The 23,076-nt window shown below is 46.5% G+C and overlaps 1 protein-coding gene across 2 annotated transcripts in view; it reads right to left on the reverse strand.

The window, feature by feature from the left end:
* The window catches only part of LOC147898177 (importin beta-like SAD2), a 78,209-nt gene extending 56,119 nt beyond the window's left edge, over positions 1 to 22,090 (reverse strand). For both annotated transcript variants that reach the window (XM_087378932.1, XM_087378931.1), the window contains exons 1-3: positions 21,923 to 22,090; positions 21,095 to 21,230; positions 20,925 to 21,006 (exon numbers count right to left, since the gene is read on the reverse strand). In XM_087378932.1, coding sequence (XP_087235058.1) covers positions 20,925 to 21,006; positions 21,095 to 21,230; positions 21,923 to 22,012 — 308 coding nt within the window. In that variant the 5' untranslated portion in view covers positions 22,013 to 22,090. The remainder of the gene's footprint in view (positions 1 to 20,924; positions 21,007 to 21,094; positions 21,231 to 21,922) is intronic.
* Positions 22,091 to 23,076: the final 986 nt, after the last annotated feature.

Consider the following 23,076-nt stretch of genomic DNA (forward strand, 5'->3'; position numbering starts at 1 on the left):
GTACTTCTTCCCCGCAGACTGTTCCTGCCATAGTCAGGACAACCGAGAAAGTGCAGGCGCAGATGAGGGCTCCTGATTCCTCTTCACCCCAGCCACAGGCCTCCTCAACCCCCAGCTCCAGTTCTGCTGATAGAGGCCTGGCAGGTCCTTCTCCTCCATCTTCCACGAGTGCAGGTCTTCTTCGCACTCCTCGGCCAGACTTGCTTATCAGGAATTCTTTTTCGGCACTGGCAGATTCGGCGACTTTCATGGATGATGAGGAGTTTGTGCCCTCCACCTTAGGGGTCCCGGTCATTGGGATTCCTTCTAACAAGGCCTCCCTTTCAGCAGGTGTGGGGATCCTTTCACCTGTTGAGTTTCCTGCCCTTAGCAGGAGTGTTTCGGCCCAAGGGAAGCTGGTCTCCTCTATTAGGTCGGGTAAGCCTTTCCATCCAGCATCCTCCTGTTGATGAGGATAGTCAGTTGGAACATACAGGGCCTAGGTGGAGTTCCACACCATCGCCGTAGGCAGCTGATCCGAAACCAGCTTCATCCAGGTGTCACTAGAGGTGCTATTGATATCCTTTTTATCTAGGAACACAAGCTGGATGCCAGTGATTGCTCTAAGTCTGGCAAACTGCTTTCAGGACATACCTTACGGTCGCCTGCTATGGGCACAAGGGGAGGTACTTGCATTTCGATCTCTCTTTCTATTCTCCCCTTGGTTGCTGGTCATGGTATTATCTCCCCTTCTAGAGTTCAATGAATCATTATTTTGATTGGAGGGTGTAAGATTGGTCTTCTCAATCTTTATGCTCCCAACAACAGAGGGGAGCGGATCTCCTTTTAGAAGGAGTTACTCTCTTGGGCCCCCATTGCAAATTCTTGGATCATTGGTGGCGACTTCAACATGGTTGAGTTGCCTTCAGACAAAAAGGGAGGCAGACAGGGTGGAATTCATTCTTTGGAGAGGGCAGCCTGGGATGCCTTCCTCTTTCAGTTCGGTGGCAGGGACACTTGGTTGGATGATGCCTTTCATATTATGCCACAGTCACTCCTGTACTCTTGGTCGAACAGGAGGATACACATGCCCATTCATGCACGGATTGACAGATTTTATGTAGACGATTGGGCACTTCACAGAGGAGGATCTGTATGCATTTCTACTGGGGTTTCCACCTCATATCATTTTCCAGTGGTGTTGCACATTCTTGAGCCTCATCGGAGAGGACGCTCTGCCAGTGTCAGGATTCCGGATGCTTTTTATGCAGAGGAGAGCCTCACGGAGGATATTTTACAGATTTGGGTTTCTCACATACAGGGTGGAGCTGTCCACCCATCTCAGGTAGCTACAGCCTTATCCGGAATTAGTGACTATTACCATACAGTCGCTGATTCTAGGAGACGTGAGATTCTCAAATGTGAGATTGGTATACGCCAGCAGTTAGCGTCCCTTCAGAGGGAAGAGCAGAAGAGGCCCACAGATGCTTGGATTCAAGAGCGCCTTGCTGCAGCAAGGGCTCATTTGCAGACATTGTTGGATCAGAGAGCAGAATATGCCTTTCATGCACGGGAATCCTTTTGGATTCACATGGGTGGCAGGGTCAACAAACACTTTTTCTCTACTCATGGGCCCAGACATAGTAGAGATAGTGTTTCGCAGCTTGTTGACTCAGACGGGGTGTTACAGTCAGATCCTAATGCTGTCATGCGTGTAGCTTCAGATTTTTTTGCATCCCTTCTTACTGCAGATCCAGGCACACAAGCCATTGATGATGCCAGAGAGGCTATTTGGCAGTGTATCCCTGTATTGGTGAAGGATGAGATGTATGTTTCTCTGGATGCACCTTTCACCAATGCAGAATTCAAGACTGCATTACTTGCCCTTCACAAGGGCAAGTGCCCTAGTTCAGATGGACTTACCCCCTCCTTTTTTATTACTTTTTGGGAGCAGATTGGTGATCACATCACATCAGCCCTGCAGGGCGTGTGGGACTCTGGTGAGATGCCGGACTCACTTACAGATGGTCTCATTCATCTCATCCCAAAGGGGGGTAATAGGAATCTTGTGTCTCAATGGAGACCCATCACTCTATTGGGCACTTTTTACAAGATTCTGGCGAAAGCCATCAGTCTGCGGCTTCAGGTTTTTCTTCCAGATTTGATTCATGACACGCAGACAGGGTTTGTGCATGGTAGAAGCATTTTTTATAATATTTTCTCATTTTGGGAGGCCTCAGAATGGGCCACGCAGAGCCGCCAGAGATTGGCCATTCTACTCTTGGACTTTGAGAAAGCTTACGACAGAGTAGACTGGGATTTTTTAGAGGGTACTCTATCTCGCTTTGGTTTTCCAGATGCATGGATTAAAGGAGTATCCTCTCTCTACAGATCAGCCCATAGCCAGTTGCTCATTGGGGGGGTAAGAGGGGACAGGTTTCAGATTTCCAGATCCGTCCGACAGGGATGTCCTCTTGCCCCGTTTCTTTTTCTGTTTGTGGCGGAAGCTATGAGTATCTACATTAGATCTCAAGCTGATATTTATGGGCTGAGGCTTCCTATTCGCCGGGAAGAAGAGCTCCTGGATAGTGAGTTGGCAGATGACACGGCTATTTTTTTGGATGCCTCCCCGAGGACGCTCACTTCCTTCCGGACAGCCTTGGATTTGTTTTGCACGGCTGCAGGTGCACACATTAATTGGCATAAATCCAGTACCCCGGATTGGGGTAATGATATTGGCTTCACTTGGGTACAGAGGGGCGTCTCCGTCAGATATTTGGGCTGCCAAGTTGGGGTGGGCATCTCTCCTTCACAACAGTTTGCTCCGGTGTTGGAAAGCATCAGAAGAAAGCTCCGAAAGGCAGCCTATCATGTGGAATGAAAGGCAGCCTATCATGTGGAATGACAGGATTTTGGATGAGCTTGGCAGACCACTTGGAGCTTCTCCTTACATGCAGTGGCCAAGATGGGAGAGGGGCCCTGCATCTACAGTGGGAGCATGGAAAGCCTTCAAGAAGCTTCTTGCAGACCGACAGGCCCAGATGGTTCTTAATCTCAGAGGGAGTCTAGGGAGAGCCCAACAGATTGATGCAGCCTTGCCCTTGGATTGGGTGGACACAGATGACATGCCTATTACTTGCTCCACCTGGATGGGGGCATTTTCCAAATTGGGAGTTCCTTTACACGGGATTGCTTTTCTTGACACACATGAGGATGCCTTAGTTTTTTATGTTTCTTCAGGGGGCAGGCTGTCCAGATCCATAGACGATATCTTGTTCCACAAACGATATCTTGTTGGAGGTACCATTTCAGCCAGTCAGGATAGTGGGCTTCATGGAGCATGGCTCTCTTTCACAGTGGTACTTGGATCCTGACCCGCTTCTCCTCGCCCTTGGTTCATGGAGGCTATGGCTCTTTGGAGGTGTCCCAATTAAGTTTTTGCAGTGGGACCCTGGGAATGGGAATGGATAGATGAAGGGCGCCGAGAGAAGGGCATCCCCTTCTTTTGTTACACGGTCAGTAATGCCAGGAAATTCTAGCTCAGCTGTAGGGGTTGGAGGCCCACCAAAGCTCATCATTGGGAGAACTTTCAGATTCCTGCTGACTTGCAAAAAAAATTTTGGCAGAGACTCTGGAAATCCCACCGGAATAGAAAGATCACTCTCTTCTTTTGGCTTTCTATTCATGGTGGGATAGCAGTAAACCATTGGAGATCCAGGTTCGGAGCTGACCCTTCTTGCCCTCGCTGCCTTTATGCTTTGGAGACAATACAGCACTGCCTTTGGGATTGCAGACAGGCGAGAATCATATGGAAGGGGATTGCAAGACTTTTCAGCACTTTTGTTCGCCTACCTTTCTATATGACCGGGGGATCAGTGGCTTGGCTTACTCTTTCAGGGCCCCAGGTATTTTTTGAGAGACTTGATTCCTCTTGGGCTCTTCACATCCGACGACACCTTGTGGAGTCGTGCTCTCTAGAGGATGTTCCGGCCACTCTTTTCAGGACTGCTCACTCCTCGATCGACTCTCCATGGGAGATCCTAGCTAGCATTGCAGCATGGCACATTTGGAGAGCCAGATGCACTGAGGCTTTGGAAGGTTCTCAGGTTCACCCTTCTCAGATCTTGGCCAGTACTTGGACAGATACGATACACACTCTGATGACCATTTGGGCGACTATGCAAGGATCATCTCGAGCAGCCTCCTCTAGGAGAGTTACTTTTCTCAGAGATTGGAGAGACTCTCCCTTCTTTGCTGAGACGTCTACAGGGTTGAGATGGCACTTTCAGCCTCAGCCTTGGTTTCTTTCTACCTCATTCCTCTGAGGTGTTTTTTATTACATGCTTAGCATGGTGTATTTCCGCACAAAGCTTGCTCTAGCGGGTTTCTTTCTTACTTAATAGAAGTCTCTTTTTTGAAGAAAAAAAACGGTACGATGGTAAGCAAGAGCCCTTAGTGTTGACTTCATGGCTCAATCTATTCGAACGTTATTTTCGGTGATGCCTACGAATGACAACGAGCAATGCATCAATGCACCTGACAGGCGAGGCGGTCACCTAATGGCTCAAGTGCCTAAAAGACCACTGATGCAGATGAAGAGACACCTCTTTACAGCTGGACAGAATTCCTGAAAGATCTCCGATCACAGTTCCTACCACCCCAGTACCTGGACAGGCTCCAGAGTCAGTTCTACGAGCTACGCCAGGGAGACACTGAGTCAGTGAATCATTATGCCAACAAATTCACCCAAGTGTTTATACAGCTGCAACTCGAGGATAATTAGAAGCTGAGCAAATTTCTCAATGGGCTGCGTACAGACATCCAGTTGTATGTCAGAAGTTTTAGGCCACGGGATTATGAGTGTGCATACGAGCTTGCTTAGAGTTTTGAGCTCATGCACAAGGGTCAAGGATCAAGCAGGTCAAAAGTAAGAGCATCCAAGTACCCGCCATAACTGCTGTCCTCCTTCGCCATCGAGCTCTTCTTCTACTGCCTATTCCCACCATCAACTAGAGTGGAATCCTGGGACTAGCGACACGAGCACTCTATACCAAGGAGAACTGCTTCCATTGTCATGTGCCAACCAAATTAACGAAGATTGCCCGCATTACCAAAAGCTTCTAGCAGCAGGAGCCGCGTCAAGTGGTTCAGCAACAGCTTCAACTCCTACAGCAAAAACCTCAGTAGTCATCAAGAATCTTGAAAATCAGCAAACTACAGGGACAATCTCAGTAGTCATCAAGGAGCTTGAAGATCAGCAGAAGGGCGAGCCTTGTCAGTTTCCCAACATGTTTCAATTCTGTGGACAGATTGGTGGGCAAAAGGTCCTTATCCTGGTAGATTCAAGAAGCTCAGAGGACATCATTTCCACCAAAGTAGCTAAGAAGGCTCAGTTGCGTCTTACACCAACGGAACCAATGGCCTTGAATGGTGCATTTCTAGGGCAACAAATAGAGAGCAACATACAAGTAGCTTCAGCCACTCTGAAGATCTCAGGGTGGGTAGACTGTCGGCCACTCAGGGTCGCACCTATGCAGGCAGCGGACATCATCTTGAGGACACGATGGTGGCACCAATTCAAAGTCCGACCAAATTATCAGAACCAAGGCTTGGATGTCCAGGCCATGGGTCCAAGTTCATTTCTTGGCTTAGAGGTGTTTCGCCTCGACCTTTGATTTCAGTGATTCATAGGACTCAACAGGATGTGTCTCTCTTCCTCCGTCCCTATCACCTATATGCATTGAGGAAAACCAAATGGAGCATCATCCTCCAGCCAATATCTTTACCAGAAGTTAGCACCAGACCCGGGAATTCAATTCCTACAAATCAGGCTTCATGAACTAAACGATCACCTCCGGATTCATGGACCAGGCATTAAGATCAGGATTTACCAGCCAGATATACCATAAACAGTCACCTCCTTCAGCACGATGGTAAGCCCCTTTCATACCCTAGTTTGAGCTTAAGGGGATGTCATGGGCATCCACAAGCCCATGGCCATGCTAGTTGGTGCCAACGTAGCAACCACGCAGGCATCCGTACAGCCATGCAGGCAGCCCTACACAGTCAACAGTTAACCCACGGTCAGCAAGCGACCATACAATCAATGCCACGTCATCACAAGCAACAGTCGGCGTTGACCAAGTCGGCCAGCCTGCCCTACAGCCTATAAAAGGTCAGCCTTTGGCCCATTCATTCCATCTGGTCTTGGGCCTTGAGTCCTCAGCAAGGCAGCCAAGAGGCCCAGCAGCAGCAGACCATGGCCTACAGGGATCATCAGAGACGATTCACCTCCTCTCTACAGTGTCTATTCTAGTACAATTTTGTAGTGAGGGTTTCATCCCTTCATATAGTTGTATTCAGCTATTTGGGCATTCATACATCCAGTTATATAATTCCTCTTCGGAGGCCCACTATATTCTCTCCCTCTGATTCTCTCATTCACATCCACAGCATCACTTGTGTATTGAGTGCATCGTCTCTCTCAGTTCAGTTAGTGTTGAGCAGGAGAGAGAGTGAGTCAGTCTATCTTTTGCTACAACAACAAGCTTAGGATAATTTGTGTGTTCCAGGCCTATTCTAATTAATTATGTGCATGGGTAGAGGGGTCATGAGGCAAAGCTTTTAAAAGACTAATTTCCAAAAGAAGAATTTATTTTTGGGTTAGTTATTATCTTATAACTCATATTATATCAAATTAATTAACCCTGATCACTAATTTATCTTTTTGTTTTAATTCTTTCCATTGCTCAAATCTCCTAATTTAGTCTATCCTCCTTGATTCAATTCATTTTCTTTTATCGGTTGGAGTGCCATCTCGCCCGCCCCTGTTCTCACCTTGCTCTATCTTTCTCTTGGCCATCTTGTAATTGCCTGGTCTTGCTCCTAACACTTATTCTAATAGCTATGACTACTCCTAGACCCAGTTTGAGCACATCTAATGCAAATTCACAGAGCCCACAAACTCTGTAAGTCCACTTCTTGTTGCTGTCTACCTGCTCTGCATTCTAGCCATTTGGAAGCCATCCCTCAGTTTGAACTTCCAACCTACATCTATTTTCCTGTCACAGTTTCATCAAGTTCAAGAGCCAAAGAGAACAGGTTTCTCCCTGCACGACTCGTTGCCCTCCTCCCCGCCATCTCCTTTCTCCCTCACCTCGCCTCCTTCCTTTCCCCCCCGCACCTTTTCTAGCTAGCCACCCTTCATATTCCTCCCACCCTCCGCCTTTTTGCTGTCCCCGTGGTCAGCTTTTGTGCTGCGCCATTGCAGGCTGAGTGCCGCCCCTCAGTACCTTGTTCTCGTGACCCCTAGTGCCTTTCCAGTGGCTGTTTGTGGTCACCCTGCCAGCTCAGGGAGCCTGGCAGCTGCTGATCAAGGTTTTTTGCAGGACCTGGGAGCTGGTGGAAGCCTCGCCAGCCCATGCTGGTGGCCCAAGGACTTTTGCGTAGGGCGGGAGCAGCTCTTGGGCTCCGCCCTGCACCTAAGCCTTCTCGTGGCTGCTTTGGCCTCTGTCCAAGCCCGGGATCCCTTGGTGGCTGCAGAGTGCCCTTGGGTAGCCAGCATTGCTTTGCTGGAGCACTCTCTAGCCTTCTTTCGAAGGGCTCTGGCCGTGGAGTTTCCCAATTTCAGCTTCCTTGCAAGGTTTTTTCTCGAAGATGCTGCTCACATCACTTGTGAGCGGCCCGTATCTCTTTTGAGAATCGGAGGTGCTGTGCCAGCCCTTCCAGCCCGCCTTTTGAGGGATCTTGAGCCTCTTTTTCCCTCGCCTTTTCCTCCCTTTTTCCACCCGTCCTTCCCTCCCTTTCAGCAGCAAAGAGTTCGTTCCTTATGAGAACTGAATGAGTCTGGCCAGAGGATCTCAAATGGCAGCATCCTCGACTCCCCAACCAGGAAAGGTTCTTCTCTACCCAGAAGACAAGTAGCAAGTGAAGAAAGCAATCAAATCACTTCAAGACACGACTCACCATGTACCTCACTTTCTGGCAATGCTCCATTTCTCGGGGCTCCCGAAGGAGTATCGTACAATCCTCCAAGCATACAAACCCCGTACCCTGGAGGAGGGGACTTTCTTCGATGTTCAGACATATCCCCGAGGTTCTGAGCACCTAAGAGCTGGACAGCTCCTTAGCTACCGTGGCTGTTGCTCCAACTACCCCTACCACCCCCCCCCTCTGGCTCAACAGGAGGAGGAATCTCGCGACCACTGCTCCGGCCATCCTCGTCGCCTCCCAACATTTAGTTCCCCCTACCCCCCCCTCCTTGGATCTTCCCTCCCCCCGCTAATTTTCAAAATGAGCTATTAGAGCTCGCCAAGGACGAGCGTGTAGAGGTGGGAAAAGCAAGGGGGGAATAGCCACCCAAATTTAGCTATTGGAGCTCACCAAGGAAGTGAACATAGGATAGGCGGGTTAAGCCTGAAGGGGAAGAGGGCGAGATGAGAAGAGTGGGGGCGGGCAAAGGCACGTTAAAGGAGAAGCAACAAGGAGGCAAGTCAAGTAGCAAGATGGGAGTGGCTTTTTAAGTACAAAGTTTGGAGAAGGAAGGGAGGTGAAGAGTGTGTCAATTCACATCAAAACGTGTTAACACATAAGGTTGGACTCATGTAGCCCTCCTTAGGGTATAGTCCGGTCATTATTAACATCCTTACCATCTTCTAACCTAACCACCATTAACATGTCTAATTCCTCACTTTATTACAAGTGTTGCGTGTCATAGATGTTGTGCTTCTTCATGATGAGTAGTAGTAGATGGGTTTGATTTTGTATTTTGCTCAATTTTGGCACACTTTGCAAATTATATTTTATTTTGGGGTTTTATTTTTGCATTCAAATAGTGGGGAGTGGTCCTCATCTTTACATTAGGTGCCTTGGGCAGGCCTGATGTTGATTTTTAGGTAATCTCAAATTCTTAGTTCTTGTACGTGAAGAGGGGGCTCTCCCTTTCTAGAATTGCATTTGTCCCCCCACCCCCACACATGCAATATCTATCCAACATTTTTTCCCTGTATATTGTGTTGTAAAGTCAAATGCATCATTCTTTCATAGTTGTATCCATTCAATTCTTGCCTTGTACCGACCATTACCTTTAGTTGCTTGTAATGAGGGAATCTCTTCAGCAACTATGTTGATATAGTGAATGTTAGCATATTACTTGTCCTTCTAGGTGTTTTGGTTAGCTTTCTCCTTTTGTGGTAGCCTTCATCATGACTGAATCTTTACTTTACCTTTGGACTTCTAGCACAGACGCAATACACCCACCTTTGCATAAATGGATGCTCAATTGTGTGTGGGTATGTGGATATGTAAGTGTGAAGCATCTGCTCATACTATGGTCTACAACTGCAAACATTGGGCATTGACGATGTCAGTGGGGATGTCATAGGAGTTGGGCCTTGCTACATGTGACGTAGTTTGTGGTTTTCAATCATGTGGGTGACTTTCCTAAGGTTGAGACTGCAGCACTTGTTTTGTTTTTCAAGGATGAATTTGGGCATGTTCGTCGATTTAGGTAGCTACATGCTTTCATTGTATTAGCAGACACGTGAAATTTACATATTCAAAAATCTCATGTAAGTTATGGACTTTTGATGTTACATAATTTTGTCTATCTTTAGTGGTGCATTGCCCTCGTCTTTTCTAAGCTTTTTCACTTAAAAATGCTTGTTTGGAAGAGATTAAAATGAAATATTAAAGCCTTCATATGCAATGTAATCTAGATGAAGAGAATGTGGACTACATTTTGGTTAGCCTTCCCCTTTTGTAGCAGCCTTTATCACAGTTGAGTATGCCTTTCACCTTCAACATTGTGTTGGGAAAGACCTTGGTATAATTGGATATCTCAAGTGTGTATGGGTGTATGGATATGGATGTGTGAGACCATATGTTTGTACTGGCCCGTGCGATGTGCGTCCCATTTTCCTTGCCATGGAGCCTTCCAAGATCCTTGTTGCCAATTTCATTTGCATGGGCATGCCACGTTTTAAAATTAGCCCTAGGTCCTAGTTGATGAAACCAATGACCAACTTTAAAACTCAATTGCTTCTTGCCCCTTCTAGTGGGACCAAACAAATGGGCAACTTGGGTCCTAAGGGTACTTTGCCCCGTCTTGGGTCCAAACCCCAAATTCACCCCAAGGCACAATTCCTAGGGAGAATTTTGCACACTTCGCAACCCAAGAGTTAGAGGCGAAGTAATCCCAGTGGTATGAGGGGGCGGTGGCGGACTGAGAGGGAGAGGGGATGGGAAGGTCGAGAACAGTGGCCATGCATGCATCACCTCTTGTGGGGGTGACATGGGTGGTGGAACGGCTGGGGTCTCCAAAGCAGTGGAGGAAGAGGACTCCAACAAAACGCCGCCTATCACGGGAGGGGTGGCTAAAGCTGTAGACTTGATTGGTGTAGTTCAAGTAGACTTCAATGGTAGGGCTGAAGCATGCCCTCTCGACGCAGGTGAGGGTGTAGATGTAAGTGAATTAACTCCTATGGAAGCAGATGTGATTGTGGCTGATGATGATGATGACCCTTTATGAATCACTCGGCTGTCCACTCCGATTGGATACCATTAGCCAAGGATGCCGCCCACCATTAAAAACACTAATGATGTGAGGTCCATGGGGATGTCATAATAGCAAGCCCTTGCTATCCATTATGGAATCTATGATTTTCAACCGAGATTAAACTCACACTGTTTGTTTTGTTTTTTGAGGATAAGTTCCAGCACACTTCTAAATATATCTTAGAAAGCATTGGAGCTACTCATGTTTTTCTATGAACCTTCTCCATTCCTTGCAATATTCTTGGGTTGGTTTAGCCGATCCCGGTCAAGGATCATTGTTTGCAACATACAAGGCCTCTTCATCTCCTAAATCTCACTGGTTACCTTTTTGCATTTTGTCTTTAATATGTTGAAAAGGTGTTCATGCCTTCTAGGACTCTCTTATTTGTAAATGTATTCTCTTTTATGATTATGTCTGCATTCCTAGCGGCGGTATTTGCATGGCCATTTCTTTCCCTAGCAAAGTAAAAGAGACCCATTTATCATGTGTCAGTTGAAAATGTAACGTGCAATACTCAATCGCATGTTGGGGAAAGAAGGAAAGTGTATCAATATCTTTAGAAGACTAAAAAGGCATACAAGTGTGACATGCCAACAGGGAAAGGCTAAATGCATCGTCCCTTGACCACTAAAGAAGAACAACAAAGTATAAGGTGCAACTTTGTTGAAGTATGGTACAACATATTCCATGCTGGCTGAGGTGTGCCATCATTTGTTGGTAGAATAAAGATCAATATACCCAACAATCAAGCTTATGCAAAACATGGGGTGCAAAACAAACAAGTGCCATATGATCGATTAGTACATACGTCTTGTAACAGTTCATGCAAGCATTCATGCATCTTCCTTGTTGCACATACACTCACGCTATCATTCCGTTCGCTTGTGGTTCGTGGAACACATTGTCAACACAATAGAGATACATACGCGTAATGGGCATTCTATACCATTCTGCTAGCTTGTGGTTCATGGAGCACATTGTCAACACAATAGAGATACATATGCGTAACGGGCACTCTTTCCCATTGGAGGGCCATTCTCTTCGCTTGTGGTTCGTGGAGCACATTGTAGAGATACAAACGCGTAATGGGCACTCTTTCCCATTGTCCACCATCAATATCTGCATGATGAGTACAATGTCTCAATTTCATGCAAGTATTCACTTCGGAAAGGTTCTTTAGTGTTATCGAGAGCATTTATGCGGCCGATGCTAGGCTCACCTGACACCAAGCAAGTACATTTCATTCTTCAAGACACAACATTCAGCATCTCAAGATGCTTGCGTACTAAGCATCATAGGCTTCAACTGTCAATGGACAGTAATACAAAATTAAAATTCATGGATCACCTACGGCATGAACTACTGGCAGTATTAGGCAGTAAAAGACATGCTTAATACAACATATAATCTTAGGCATATGGGACACTGTGAAAGTGGCAAAGAAGCCGAGTAGTACTCACAATGACACCCAAAAGTTTTGTAATTAGGTGGCTTGATGCAGAGTTTGCTACAATTGCAATTGTTGTCTATTTGACTGAGCCCATTTAGGCCACATAGGCATGCAAAATTGGAATGCCTCGCTAAGTCTGCTAATTTGAGAAGCCCGGTCAGAGCAGCATGATTTGTCTATACTTCGAATGTTGAACCATGCAAATATGGATGCAATTTGGAAATAGCCCACACCACTGCAAGGCATTCCAGTTCAGTTGCTGCATATCTGGATTCAGGACATGTGAGAGATCTGCTGATGTAAATTATAGGGCGCAAGTCACCCTTTCATCCTCTTGTAGCAACAAGGATGTCGGATGGCATCTTGATTGACCCTGGGGATTTAGATGGGCTGGTGGACAATGGATCGACTGGATTTAGGGGGTGGAGACCGAGTTCCCTTTCAAATTTGAAGAATTCATTTTTGGGATCCATTGGAAAGAAAGCACACAGGCAGGTAACGAGTGAGTCTATGGAGGAGGAGGAGGCCAAGGACATTCAAATGGTGGCTTGGAACACAGCACCTAATCCTTCTTCAGACGCATCAGTGTGAATGATGAATGGGCTTTGAGGATCTGGATGGCGTAACAGCACATCATCTTTCAGAATCTGCCGAATTTGATCAAAAGCATTTTGGCATTCATGTGACCAAATATACTTGGCATACTTTAGCAATAAACTTCTGAGTGGAGCTGACAGAATTGCAAGCTCAAGCATAAAGCGGGAGCTGAATGTTGCCATGCCTAGAAACCTTTGTAATTGTTTGACATTCCGAGGTACTGGGTATCTATGTAATGCTTCAACTTTTTCTGGATCTGGCCAAATCCCATCACTTGCAATCACAAAGCCTACTAGGTGGTAAGCGACCAGAGAGACTAACTAACAGGTGATAACACAAAGGATAGAACGTAGCCACACACAGGGAATGCACAAGAAATGCATACGAAAAGCTCTCTTTCATTAATAGAGGTAAGCTCCTTTAAGGCAACCCTTTCAGGCGTGTACAATGGTCCTGGACAAGCCAAGAAGAACCGGAGAGGAGCGCATGGGAGCGGCTGAGCTGGAGATCTCGCCTTCTGGCTAAACACCACGTGTCCATCAGCTGAGCTGGCTCACAGGTGAGCTGGCGAAGCACTTGAAGTGGCATCCACGTCGTCATGATACTTATCTGCATTCTTTGTCTATTCTCTAAGTGGTGATCAGTGTGTGTGCGCCTCATTTGTGACTGACGAGAATTCCCAGATCTGTCCATTGTTGTTGAGGTTGAGTGATCAGTAACCTCTATTTTCAGAGTTTGGAGCGACCACAAAAACCAAATCAATTAAACCAGCACCTAACGTGGTTCCTATAAGAAATCCTAGATTTACTATATTTAGAACTGTGCTAAGGAACAGAAAAGAGACTGAGATAGCAGAGAGCAAAGGAATAACTGTATTGCTTGAATGTCTGTAGGGTGGATGTGATTGTCATCCATACAATTTGGCCTCTCTTATATAGAGAGTGAAGAGTCACACATGAAAAGGTGTGTACTCCAAAGGGTATGTGCATGAAGAGGTGTGTACCCCTTGTGAAGGGTGTGACCCTTGATGAGAGGGTACATTACAATAGGAATGTCTCTTCATTAGAATGTCTCTTGTGAAGGGTTGTGCCTCATTAGGAAGTGTCCCGTCGAAAGGGCAAGTGTCCCGTCGAAAGGTCATACCCTTCCACAAGTGTCCATTTATTGGAAGGTGTCCATTCATTAAACCATCCATAAGAAAGAGAAAGGAATACGTCACAGATCGTGACATCCCCTCCCACTCAAAAGAAGACCCTGGTGGAGATAATGAACCGATGTAGAAAATATCATGGTAGATTCTGAAAATACTGCTGTAAAAGATCAGGGTACTGCTGTAAGTCTTCATCAGACTGCCAAGTAGCGTCGGAGTCGTCCAGATCTCGCCAAAGAACAAGGAATTCCGTGATAAGTCGATGTCGAGTCTCTCGCTGTCGATGGTCCAGAATACGCTCAGGAATAAGGAGAACATAATCGTCTTCGATTTCTGGGACATAATCACCTGCAGGAGGAACTGCTTCATCGCCTGGAATGTACGTCTTTAGCCAAGAAATATGAAATGTTGGATGGATTTTACCCCATGATGGTGGTAAATCCAATTTATAACTTAAAGGTGAATTTTTCTTGACGATCCGGAAAGGTCCATAGTATCTGGGTCGCAACTTAGGAAACACAGACTTAACCGTCTTATAGCAATGTGGGGCTACAAATAATAGCACCATGTCACCAGTGTAAATTCCAGGTGACGTCTATGTTTGTTGGCAGACCGTTGATACCGCTCTTGCGCTTTTCGCATATGATCCCTGACTTGCAGTAGAATGTCTTGCATTTCTTGAACCAATTGATCAGCTAGGGCCACTCGATGTTGAAGTACAAAATTTGTTGGTACAATCGGAGTGTGTCCATAAGCTGCTTGGAATGGAGTCATGCTGATGGCACTATGGAAAGAGTTATTATAAGCAAACTCGAGGAGTGGTAGATACTCTTCCCAGGCTGCGAGGCGTGACTGAACATAATGTCGAAGCATTTCTTCCAGAACTTGGTTGACTCTTTCACTCTGTCCATCTGATTCTGGGTAATAGGCTGAACTGAACAGTAGAGTAGTACCCAAAGATTCGAACAGTGAAATCCAAAAGTGACTGGTAAACTTAGGATCTCTGTCGGATATGATATTCTTGGGTAATCCATGGTGTCGGAAGATGTGTTGTATAAAGAGTTTGGCTATGTCCGGGGCCTGTGCACTGCTTTTGCAAGCAACAAAGTGTGCCAATTTGGACAAGCGATCAACAATTACCATAATCTGAGTATTACCTCTGGAGGATCGTGGTAGTGTTGTAATGAAATCCATGGAAATACTTTCCCACCTTTCAGTTGGAACTGGAAGAGGCTGAAGAAGTCCTGTTGGAAGTCGTCGACTTGCTTTCATTTGTTGACATGATAGACAAGATGTAACCATGTTGATGACATCTCTTTTCATCTGAGGCCAGTAGTATGTTGCACTGAGTAACCGATAAGTCTTATTGATGCCTGGATGGGCAGCATAAGGAACTACATGATGCTCTTTTAACAAAAGACGTCGAACATCCTTGTCATGTGGTACACAGACGCGATCTTGATAATACAGAAGGTCGTCCGTATAAGAATAGGATGAGAAAATCTTTTGTTCGGAAGTCGAAGGTTGATCTTTGGAAAGAACCTGTACTGCGATGCCGAAGTCTTTATCATTGAAATACTTTCCTTTGAATGAATTCGGAACATCCACAGATAATGTAGAGATTACCATGGTTGATGCTAGAGGTAACCTGCTGAGAGCATCTGCAACTACATTGCGTAGTCCTGGTATGTACTCAATGGTCATGTGAAAGTTGGCCAGAAACTCAACCCAGCGTGCTTGTCGAGCGTTCATGACTGGCTGAGTAAAAATATACTTGAGAGAGTGGTGGTCTGTTTTAACCACAGAGTCGGCACCCATGAGATAATGTTTCCAAGAGCGATAAGCATGTACAACAGCAAGAAACTCCTTATCATAGACTGGATATCGGGTTTGGATATCAGAATGTTTATGGCTGTCAAAAGCAATAACTCTGCCTTCTTGCATCAAGACTGCTCCTGTAGCGATGTCGGAAGCGTCGGTCATGACCTCAAATGGAAGGTTTGGGTCAGCAATAGCCATAACTGGTGTGGTAGTGAGTGCTTGCTTGAGTTGTTGGAAACTATACTCTGTTTCGGGAAGCCACTGAAAAATTACTGTGCTTTTCAATAATTCGGACATAGGAGCTGCGATTTCGGAAAACTGATAGACCTTTGTATGGTAGAAGTTTGCCAATCCGAGAAAAGAGCGGACATCATGAACATTCTTAGGAGTAGGCCAGTTTCGGATTACCTCGACCTTCTTGGGATCCACAGAGATACCTTGAGCTGAAATAACATGTCCCAAATATTCAAGTTGGGTCTTGAAGAACTCACTCTTCGCAATGTTGATGTAGAGAGAATTTGCACGGAGAACTTCAAAAACTTGGTGTAGATGTTGTTTGTGCTCATGTAGGGATCTGCTGAAAACGAGGATGTCATCGAGGTAAACGATGACGAACTTATCGAGGAAAGGCCTGAAGATGTCGTTCATTAATGTCATGAATGTGGCCGGGGCATTGTTTAACCCAAAAGGCATGACCAAACATTCATAGTGTCCATACTTTGTTCGAAAAGCTGTCTTGTACTCATCGCCTTCTCGTATACGAATTTGATGATAACCTGAACGAAGATCAATCTTGGAGAAGTGTGTTGCATGTAGAAGTTGATCGAAAAGGTCATCAATGCGAGGCAATGGATACTTGTTTTTTATAGTGAGCTTGTTGAGGGCTCGGTAGTCGATGCAGAGGCGCATTGACTTGTTCTTTTTTTCCACAAGTAATACAGGAGATCCGAAAGGGCTGCGACTGGGCCAAATGTGACCTTTGTCGAGTAGCTCGGTGACCTGTCTTTGGATTTCTGCATTTTGAGTGTGAGAAACCCGATAAGGAGGCTTCGACGGTGGATTACTGCCGGGAATAAGTTCGATTGGGTGATCCACTGGTCGTCGAGGTGGTAACTGCTTTGGCAATTCCTGTGGAAAAAGATCCAGGTAAGGCTGGAAAAAAGGTTGGTTGAGGTATTCAGGGGGATCCTTTGTTGGTGTCTCCTCGACTGCCGTAACCAACAGAAGTGAAGTCTTTGCTTGGCGTTTACGAACCCACTTCTTTACTTGTAGGGCAGAGGCAACTGGGGCGAAAACTGATTGATGGATCATAGTCGTAGAGCCATTGTTGTCCGAGTATGACATCGTACTGAGAAAGAGGCATAATGTCGAAGTTCAACTTGTCCGTATAATGTTGGATGCGAAAAGACAAGTTTTTAATCCTGGTGTTGCACAAGAAAGTTGTTCCATTTGCGAGTTCAATCTGATAGTCCATGAGGCTAGGACTGGTGGTCAACCGAAGTTTATCGACCACAGAACTGGCTAGGAAATTATGAGAACAGCCACTGTCGATGAGGATGGTGACCGTTGTTCCACGAATCGATCCTTGAACACAAAGTACTTGAGTGGCCAGGGAAGGTTCGGGGTTGCTGGCAAGGCTCAGGTGGATGGTATTCGCCATTCGAACAGCTTTGCCTTTCTTGTCTTGTGCTGAGGTAGCATCTTCTTTTGGGGAAGTGCTAGGTTCCATATTAGAATTTTGCTTTGGTCGCTTGGGACAATCGAACCATCTATGGTCGCCTGTACAGATGGTACAAAGTCCTTTTGAGCTGGAGTTATTCTTCTTGTCAGTGGCCGCACCTTTATGTTGGGGATGTCGGTAATGACTTTGTGAAGAAGAAGAAACACGATCCTTGGGGGAGTGCTTCTGTTGGAATCCAGCAAATGATTTCTGAGGCTTCTGGGGATCTTGAGACTGTCGCTGACCTTGATTACCGAAGTTTTTGCGAAACCTGGTGTTATCTTGAGGGCGAGCACCTTTGGCCATAGGAGAGTTCTGTGTGCGAGTAGCACTCTGCTTCCCTGTGTTGAGGAAATCTGTAATGCGCTCCGCGTAAGCAATAGCGCCATCTGTGGTGGTGATATTGGCTTTAAGAACATCAATGCGTAACAAGGGTTGTAGGCCTGAGATGAAAGCATGAAGGCGATCATCCTCAGTTAAACCATCAATCTCTAGCACCAATGTGGTGAACTGAGAGATATAAGAAGACAGGGAACCCGTTTGCTCCAACTGTCGAAGTTTTGATCGTGCTTGGAAGTCCGCATTGGCAGGTACAAACTGCTTACGGAGCACGTGTTCAAAACGTTCCCAAGTTAACACACTTTTTCCGTCCTTTAAGCGTCGTTGCCACCATAGAAATGCTGTATCCTTCAGGAGGAAGGCTGCCAAGGCGATCTTTTTGCCTTTCGTGAGGTCAACAGTGTCAAAATACATGCGCATTTTGGCGAGCCATTGGTCAACAGTTCGACGATTACGTTGACCAGTGTAGGCTTCCGGAAGTTTGACGTCAAGTCGTTTTGTTTTGGAAGCTTGAAGTAATCGGTAGAGAGTACGCAGTTCAGTATTTTCTACCTCGGGGGGGAAAGAATCCGCATCATCGTCGGGTTGCGTCACGTCGTCCTCTGTATGTGCTGGACTTCGAGAATCTTGGAGTTGTTGAACTTTTTGAACCAGGTCGGAGATGCTGTCCTGAAGCTAAGATATTTGAAGTTGCAATAGAGATTCACTTTGGGTGTTGCCTTCAGGGGTCTTTTTGGGACTTGATTCTTTAATCTCGGGAGAGGCTTCACGCGAGCGGTGCGACATGTCGGAAATCCCTGTGAGAGAGGCGCGAACTTGCGCTCTAGTTTGTACCATCCCTGAAAGAGGATTCGGGCTGCTCCCTGAGGTTGCTCATATTGGAGGGGGCAGGCGAGGCAGGATGGAACCACCCGTGGAAATCTGGTAAGGGAGGTCCTGTCGGAGGTAACACTGGAGATTCTGAAAAAGGTGTTACTACTCGTGATAAGACAGGGGTAGGTAGCAGAGTCCACAGATCTGAAAAAGGATAAGGAGCTGCTGTCGGAAGAGGAGGATATCCAGGAGAGGGAGTGCCTTCAGGATGTAAATACTGACTGGGAGAAGGTACACCCTGTAGAGGAGGATATCGGGGAGCTGAAGGAGGTGGAGAGTACCCTGGGGATGCCGAAGGTGAAGGGTAGAACTCTCTCCAAAAATGAACAGCAAACTCCTGAGGAATATCGTGTTCTGGATATCTTCGTGTCTCGTGGAACACAACCTGTACTGTGCTGAGGAAATAATGTAATTGAGGTGCCTCACGCAGAAGGTAGAGGATGTGATCCAAGTCACTCGGAGGGCACGTGACACAGAAGATCCAAGATGCAAAGGCTCCAAAATGGGCTGGCTGTGCAATTTGAACACGATATTGTGTAGTAGCAGGTGCCTGAGGTGTCCTTGAATGGCCGGGTGAATTACCAGGGGTTTCCATGCTTTAATATGGATTCTAATGATTGCGTAGAAGAAGGCTGCAAATCGTTGTCCGGAGGTCCATGTTGCAGTGTTTTATGAGGAGTGCTCGAGGCTGGTCTGGTCCGGGCTGTCAACGGGCTGTCTTCATTGCGAGAGGAGGCTGCAAGTGTTGCTGATTTAGCAGGAAAAGAATGGCGAAAACTGTTGCAGTTCCCTTGTTTGTCGACCGAAAGGCTGGCTGAAGCTGTGCTCCCGTTGCAGGCTGGAAAGGAGCAGGCGAGGCAACACCAACAGGGCTATAAAAGGGCAGAACCTGGCAGCGACAGAGGCCAAGGGCTGGCAGCGGAAAAAGGCAGAAAACCGGCCGCGTGCTGCTGCGTATGCAGAGGCTGTACGGACAGCGCATGGCTGTACGGATGGCGTGAACTTCTGCGAAGGGCTGTACGGCAGGGCGTAGTCTGTACGAACGTCTGCGCAGGGATGTACGGCAGGGCTGTACGGATGGCGCAGGCTTGTACGGACTGTTGCGCAGGACTGGTACGGATGGCGCAGACTTGTACGGATTGCTGCGCAGACTTGTACGGATTGTTGCGATGGCTGGCGCAGGCTGCGGGAGATCCGTACGGCCGTTTTTTTGTTCTTTGTGTTGGCTGGAAGGTACGACGATTCGTTGGGCAGCCTAAGGGTTATTTGCCCCAATATTAAGTTGGGGGTTAAGTTAACCCTAGGGTAGTTAGGGTAACCTAGGGTTAGGGGATGGGTTTAATTTTTATCCCTTTTTACCCCTCTAGGTTCCCTTTTGTAGGTACTTGGGCCTAGGAGGTGTGCCTATTCGAAGGGGTGTGACCCTTGGAATAGGTGCACCTGTTCATGAGGGGATATGTCCCTATTGTTAAAAGGGATGCGACCCTGCATGAATAGGTATGTCCCTTTGCCCACGATGGGGTATGTCCCATGAGTGAGGAGTCGAGACTCGTCACCAAAAGGTGTGTCCCATGGTGGAAAAGGCGCGTCCCTTGGTTTTGGGACAGCCCAAGCACCTTAAAGGACACGATTTTGGTCGTGTCCATTCACATCAACTTGTGATGTGAGGGAGATGGAGAGGCCACGATGACTTTAGGCGTTTTAAAATTTTACGCTCATCCTCTCCATCTCTTCCATGCACTATGTGCACGGATGTTCTTCTAGCGGCAAAAATGTATCAGATTAGCGCTAGAAGGTGGGGGGCATTTCCTACAGGCAGGAGCGGATTTTGCTCTGATACCACTGTAAGAAATCCTAGATTTACTATATTTAGAACTATGCTAAGGAACAGAAAAGAGACTGAGATAGCAGAGAGCAAAGGAATAACTGTATTGCTTGAATGTCTGTAGGGTGGATGTGATTGTCATCCATACAATTTGGCCTCTCTTATATAGAGAGTGAAGAGTCACACATGAAAAGGTGTGTACTCCAAAGGGTATGTGCATGAAGAGGTGTGTACCCCTTGTGAAGGGTGTGACCCTTGATGAGAGGGTACATTACAATAGGAATGTCTCTTCATTAGAATGTCTCTTGTGAAGGGTTGTGCCTCATTAGGAAGTGTCCCGTCGAAAGGGCAAGTGTCCCGTCGAAAGGTCATACCCTTCCACAAGTGTCCATTCATTGGAAGGTGTCCATTCATTAAACCATCCATAAGTCTATAAAGAGAAAGGAATACGTCACAGATCGTGACAGTTCCAATAACAGGGGGGGGGGGACTGGCTGGCGTGATTGTAAATACTTCACACCTAGAACTCAACAAGCTTTATCAATCTGGTCCATAATTTAGTATAGAACAGGTGCTCACTTTCATATGCAAGGAAATAGAGGAAGAGAAAGACACCTGATTATGGGAGGGGCATGAATGAGAGACTCTAGAAGGTTTTCACGAACTGCACTTTTGTCAGTGTCAGAAATTTCCTCGACTGCAATAAAATTTCAGCATAAGTGAAATTGCCTCTTCCTCCGTCTGCAGAGTACATTTCTTGACTGTCCTGAGGAGAAGATGCTTACCTACTTCATTAGGTTTCCAATGCCTTGCGACCATATTCTTGAAATGTATGCTTGCAATTTGGCGGACCGAAATATCTACATTTGCTGTCACGATAATTTGTAACAGGCCCACAAGATGCCCAGGTACATGTTGGAACTGAAAGGGCCCATAAATCAATATATTAGGTGTACAAAGTCCAATGCAAAGAATATTCATAAGCAATAACGGGTTTGTATGTAAAGTAACGAGTCTCATACCATTAAAAATATTTATTTCATTGCCAAAATTTCCCCGATACAAATAAGAAGAGGCATAATGTTGCGATATCAAGTGACACCATTTTTTGTGAGGATCGTTGAATGACGCCAGAATTTGACAGATTATACATATTGGGCAGACATGTTAAACTTTAGCGATCGCTATTAAAAGGCGTGGCATGGAGTTTATGAGCTCCGTAATCCAATTATCCGCTGACTCTTTGAATACAACGATCGATTGAGCTCTCGTAAAATAAGTGGCCCATGCACGTGAGATTTTTTTGCGTAGCATGGGCAGCGCCAGTAAAAGTGAAATACGTTAAGGATCAGCTTTCGGAGCAAGGTCGTGAAAGGATCGATCCTGGGATTAGCTTGTGGATACGATAACACAACTTCCGTTGCTCGGAGTGATCAACATTCGTGCAAAACCGAAAACGTCGGGCGATCAATCGGATCCGATAAATGCCGATCACACGTTCGGGAGGGATACTTACCATTTGAAAAGTTCAACTTGTGAGGTGCAGTTGCCGTAAAACCTTAAACCCCGAAGAAGGTGACCGAGCTAAACGTTTAGATGGAGAAAAAACCAACCTGGGTAAGGCGATCTTCGCCAGCTTTACGCTCATCGGGATTGGTACTGAGGGCGAGCTGGAGGACGCAGGCAAGAGACGGAAGATCCATGAGGAAATCAATGGAGGAAAATGGAGAAGCTCTCTGGCTATGGCGGACGCCTAGTGTGATGTTGATGATGAAGATGAAGATGGTGGTAGGTTCCCCTTAGGGTGGGTTCACACCACTCCTCCCGACACCCGACAATCATCGGTCTGCTAGTTTATGTCACTAGGGATGGTCGACACCCAATACACCACCCGACACTCGACAATCATCGGGCTGCTACTTTATGTCACCTGCTTATGATTGAGGAGGAGATGGAATGCGCCAATCGTGTAGCAGTTCGAGGAGTTGGCCATGGAGTGGGCAGCCTTTATTGGTCGGACGCAAATCTTTTGTGTCACTGTTTGGGCCCGTCCGTCCTATTAGCCAACTAGGACATCAACCCTTCACACCACCTTATGGAAGATGGTGTGAACCCAGCTGTAACCTTACTTCGATCACCTCACTTACTCCCGTGGTCATCCTAAGGCCCATCCGACACCCATCTTCAAAAAGGTGGTGTGAAGGGTCTAGCCCAGTTCAAAGAGCCCTACACCAATTAAAGGAGGGTAAGGAGAAGAAGAATCGTCCACAAGAACACGTCATAAGGCAAAGGAAGTGGACATCTAGGACGGACCATGTGGTCATCCCTTCTCGAATCCAAACTCTTGTGCCAAGGGTGGCTTTGAAGAAATCGTCCCATAGGACCCCCTAGGCTCCCCCCTACAGTGCTTTGGTCCCCATGTTCATTTTACTAGGCAAGAGTAAGTACTCTTCCTATATGAGCAGATCTTGACCAGTAACCAACTTGGCCCAATAGGCTCGGACACTGGCACAAAATTTGTGTCCAGCATCTCGCCCACCTCCATGGGTGGCGAACATAACTTCCCACAAATTGGGATATGGAACTCACGACGAGAGGCCCCAGCGTTCTACCTCAATCATTGCACCAATCATGCTTTGGTGACAATTAATTGCAGCCTTTAATATATGTTATAAACCCCATGTGATGTGAACCATAGCACAGGGTGGCCATCTGTGACAAGCATTTCAGATGACATGGTCAGTTGGTCTGACCCTCCCTAAGCGTG

Source organism: Dipteris shenzhenensis, chromosome 9 (genome assembly GCF_047967505.1).
Source record: "Dipteris shenzhenensis isolate YYH24624 ecotype China chromosome 9, Dip_SZ_1.0, whole genome shotgun sequence".
In the NCBI taxonomy this organism is placed as follows: Eukaryota; Viridiplantae; Streptophyta; class Polypodiopsida; order Gleicheniales; family Dipteridaceae; genus Dipteris; species Dipteris shenzhenensis.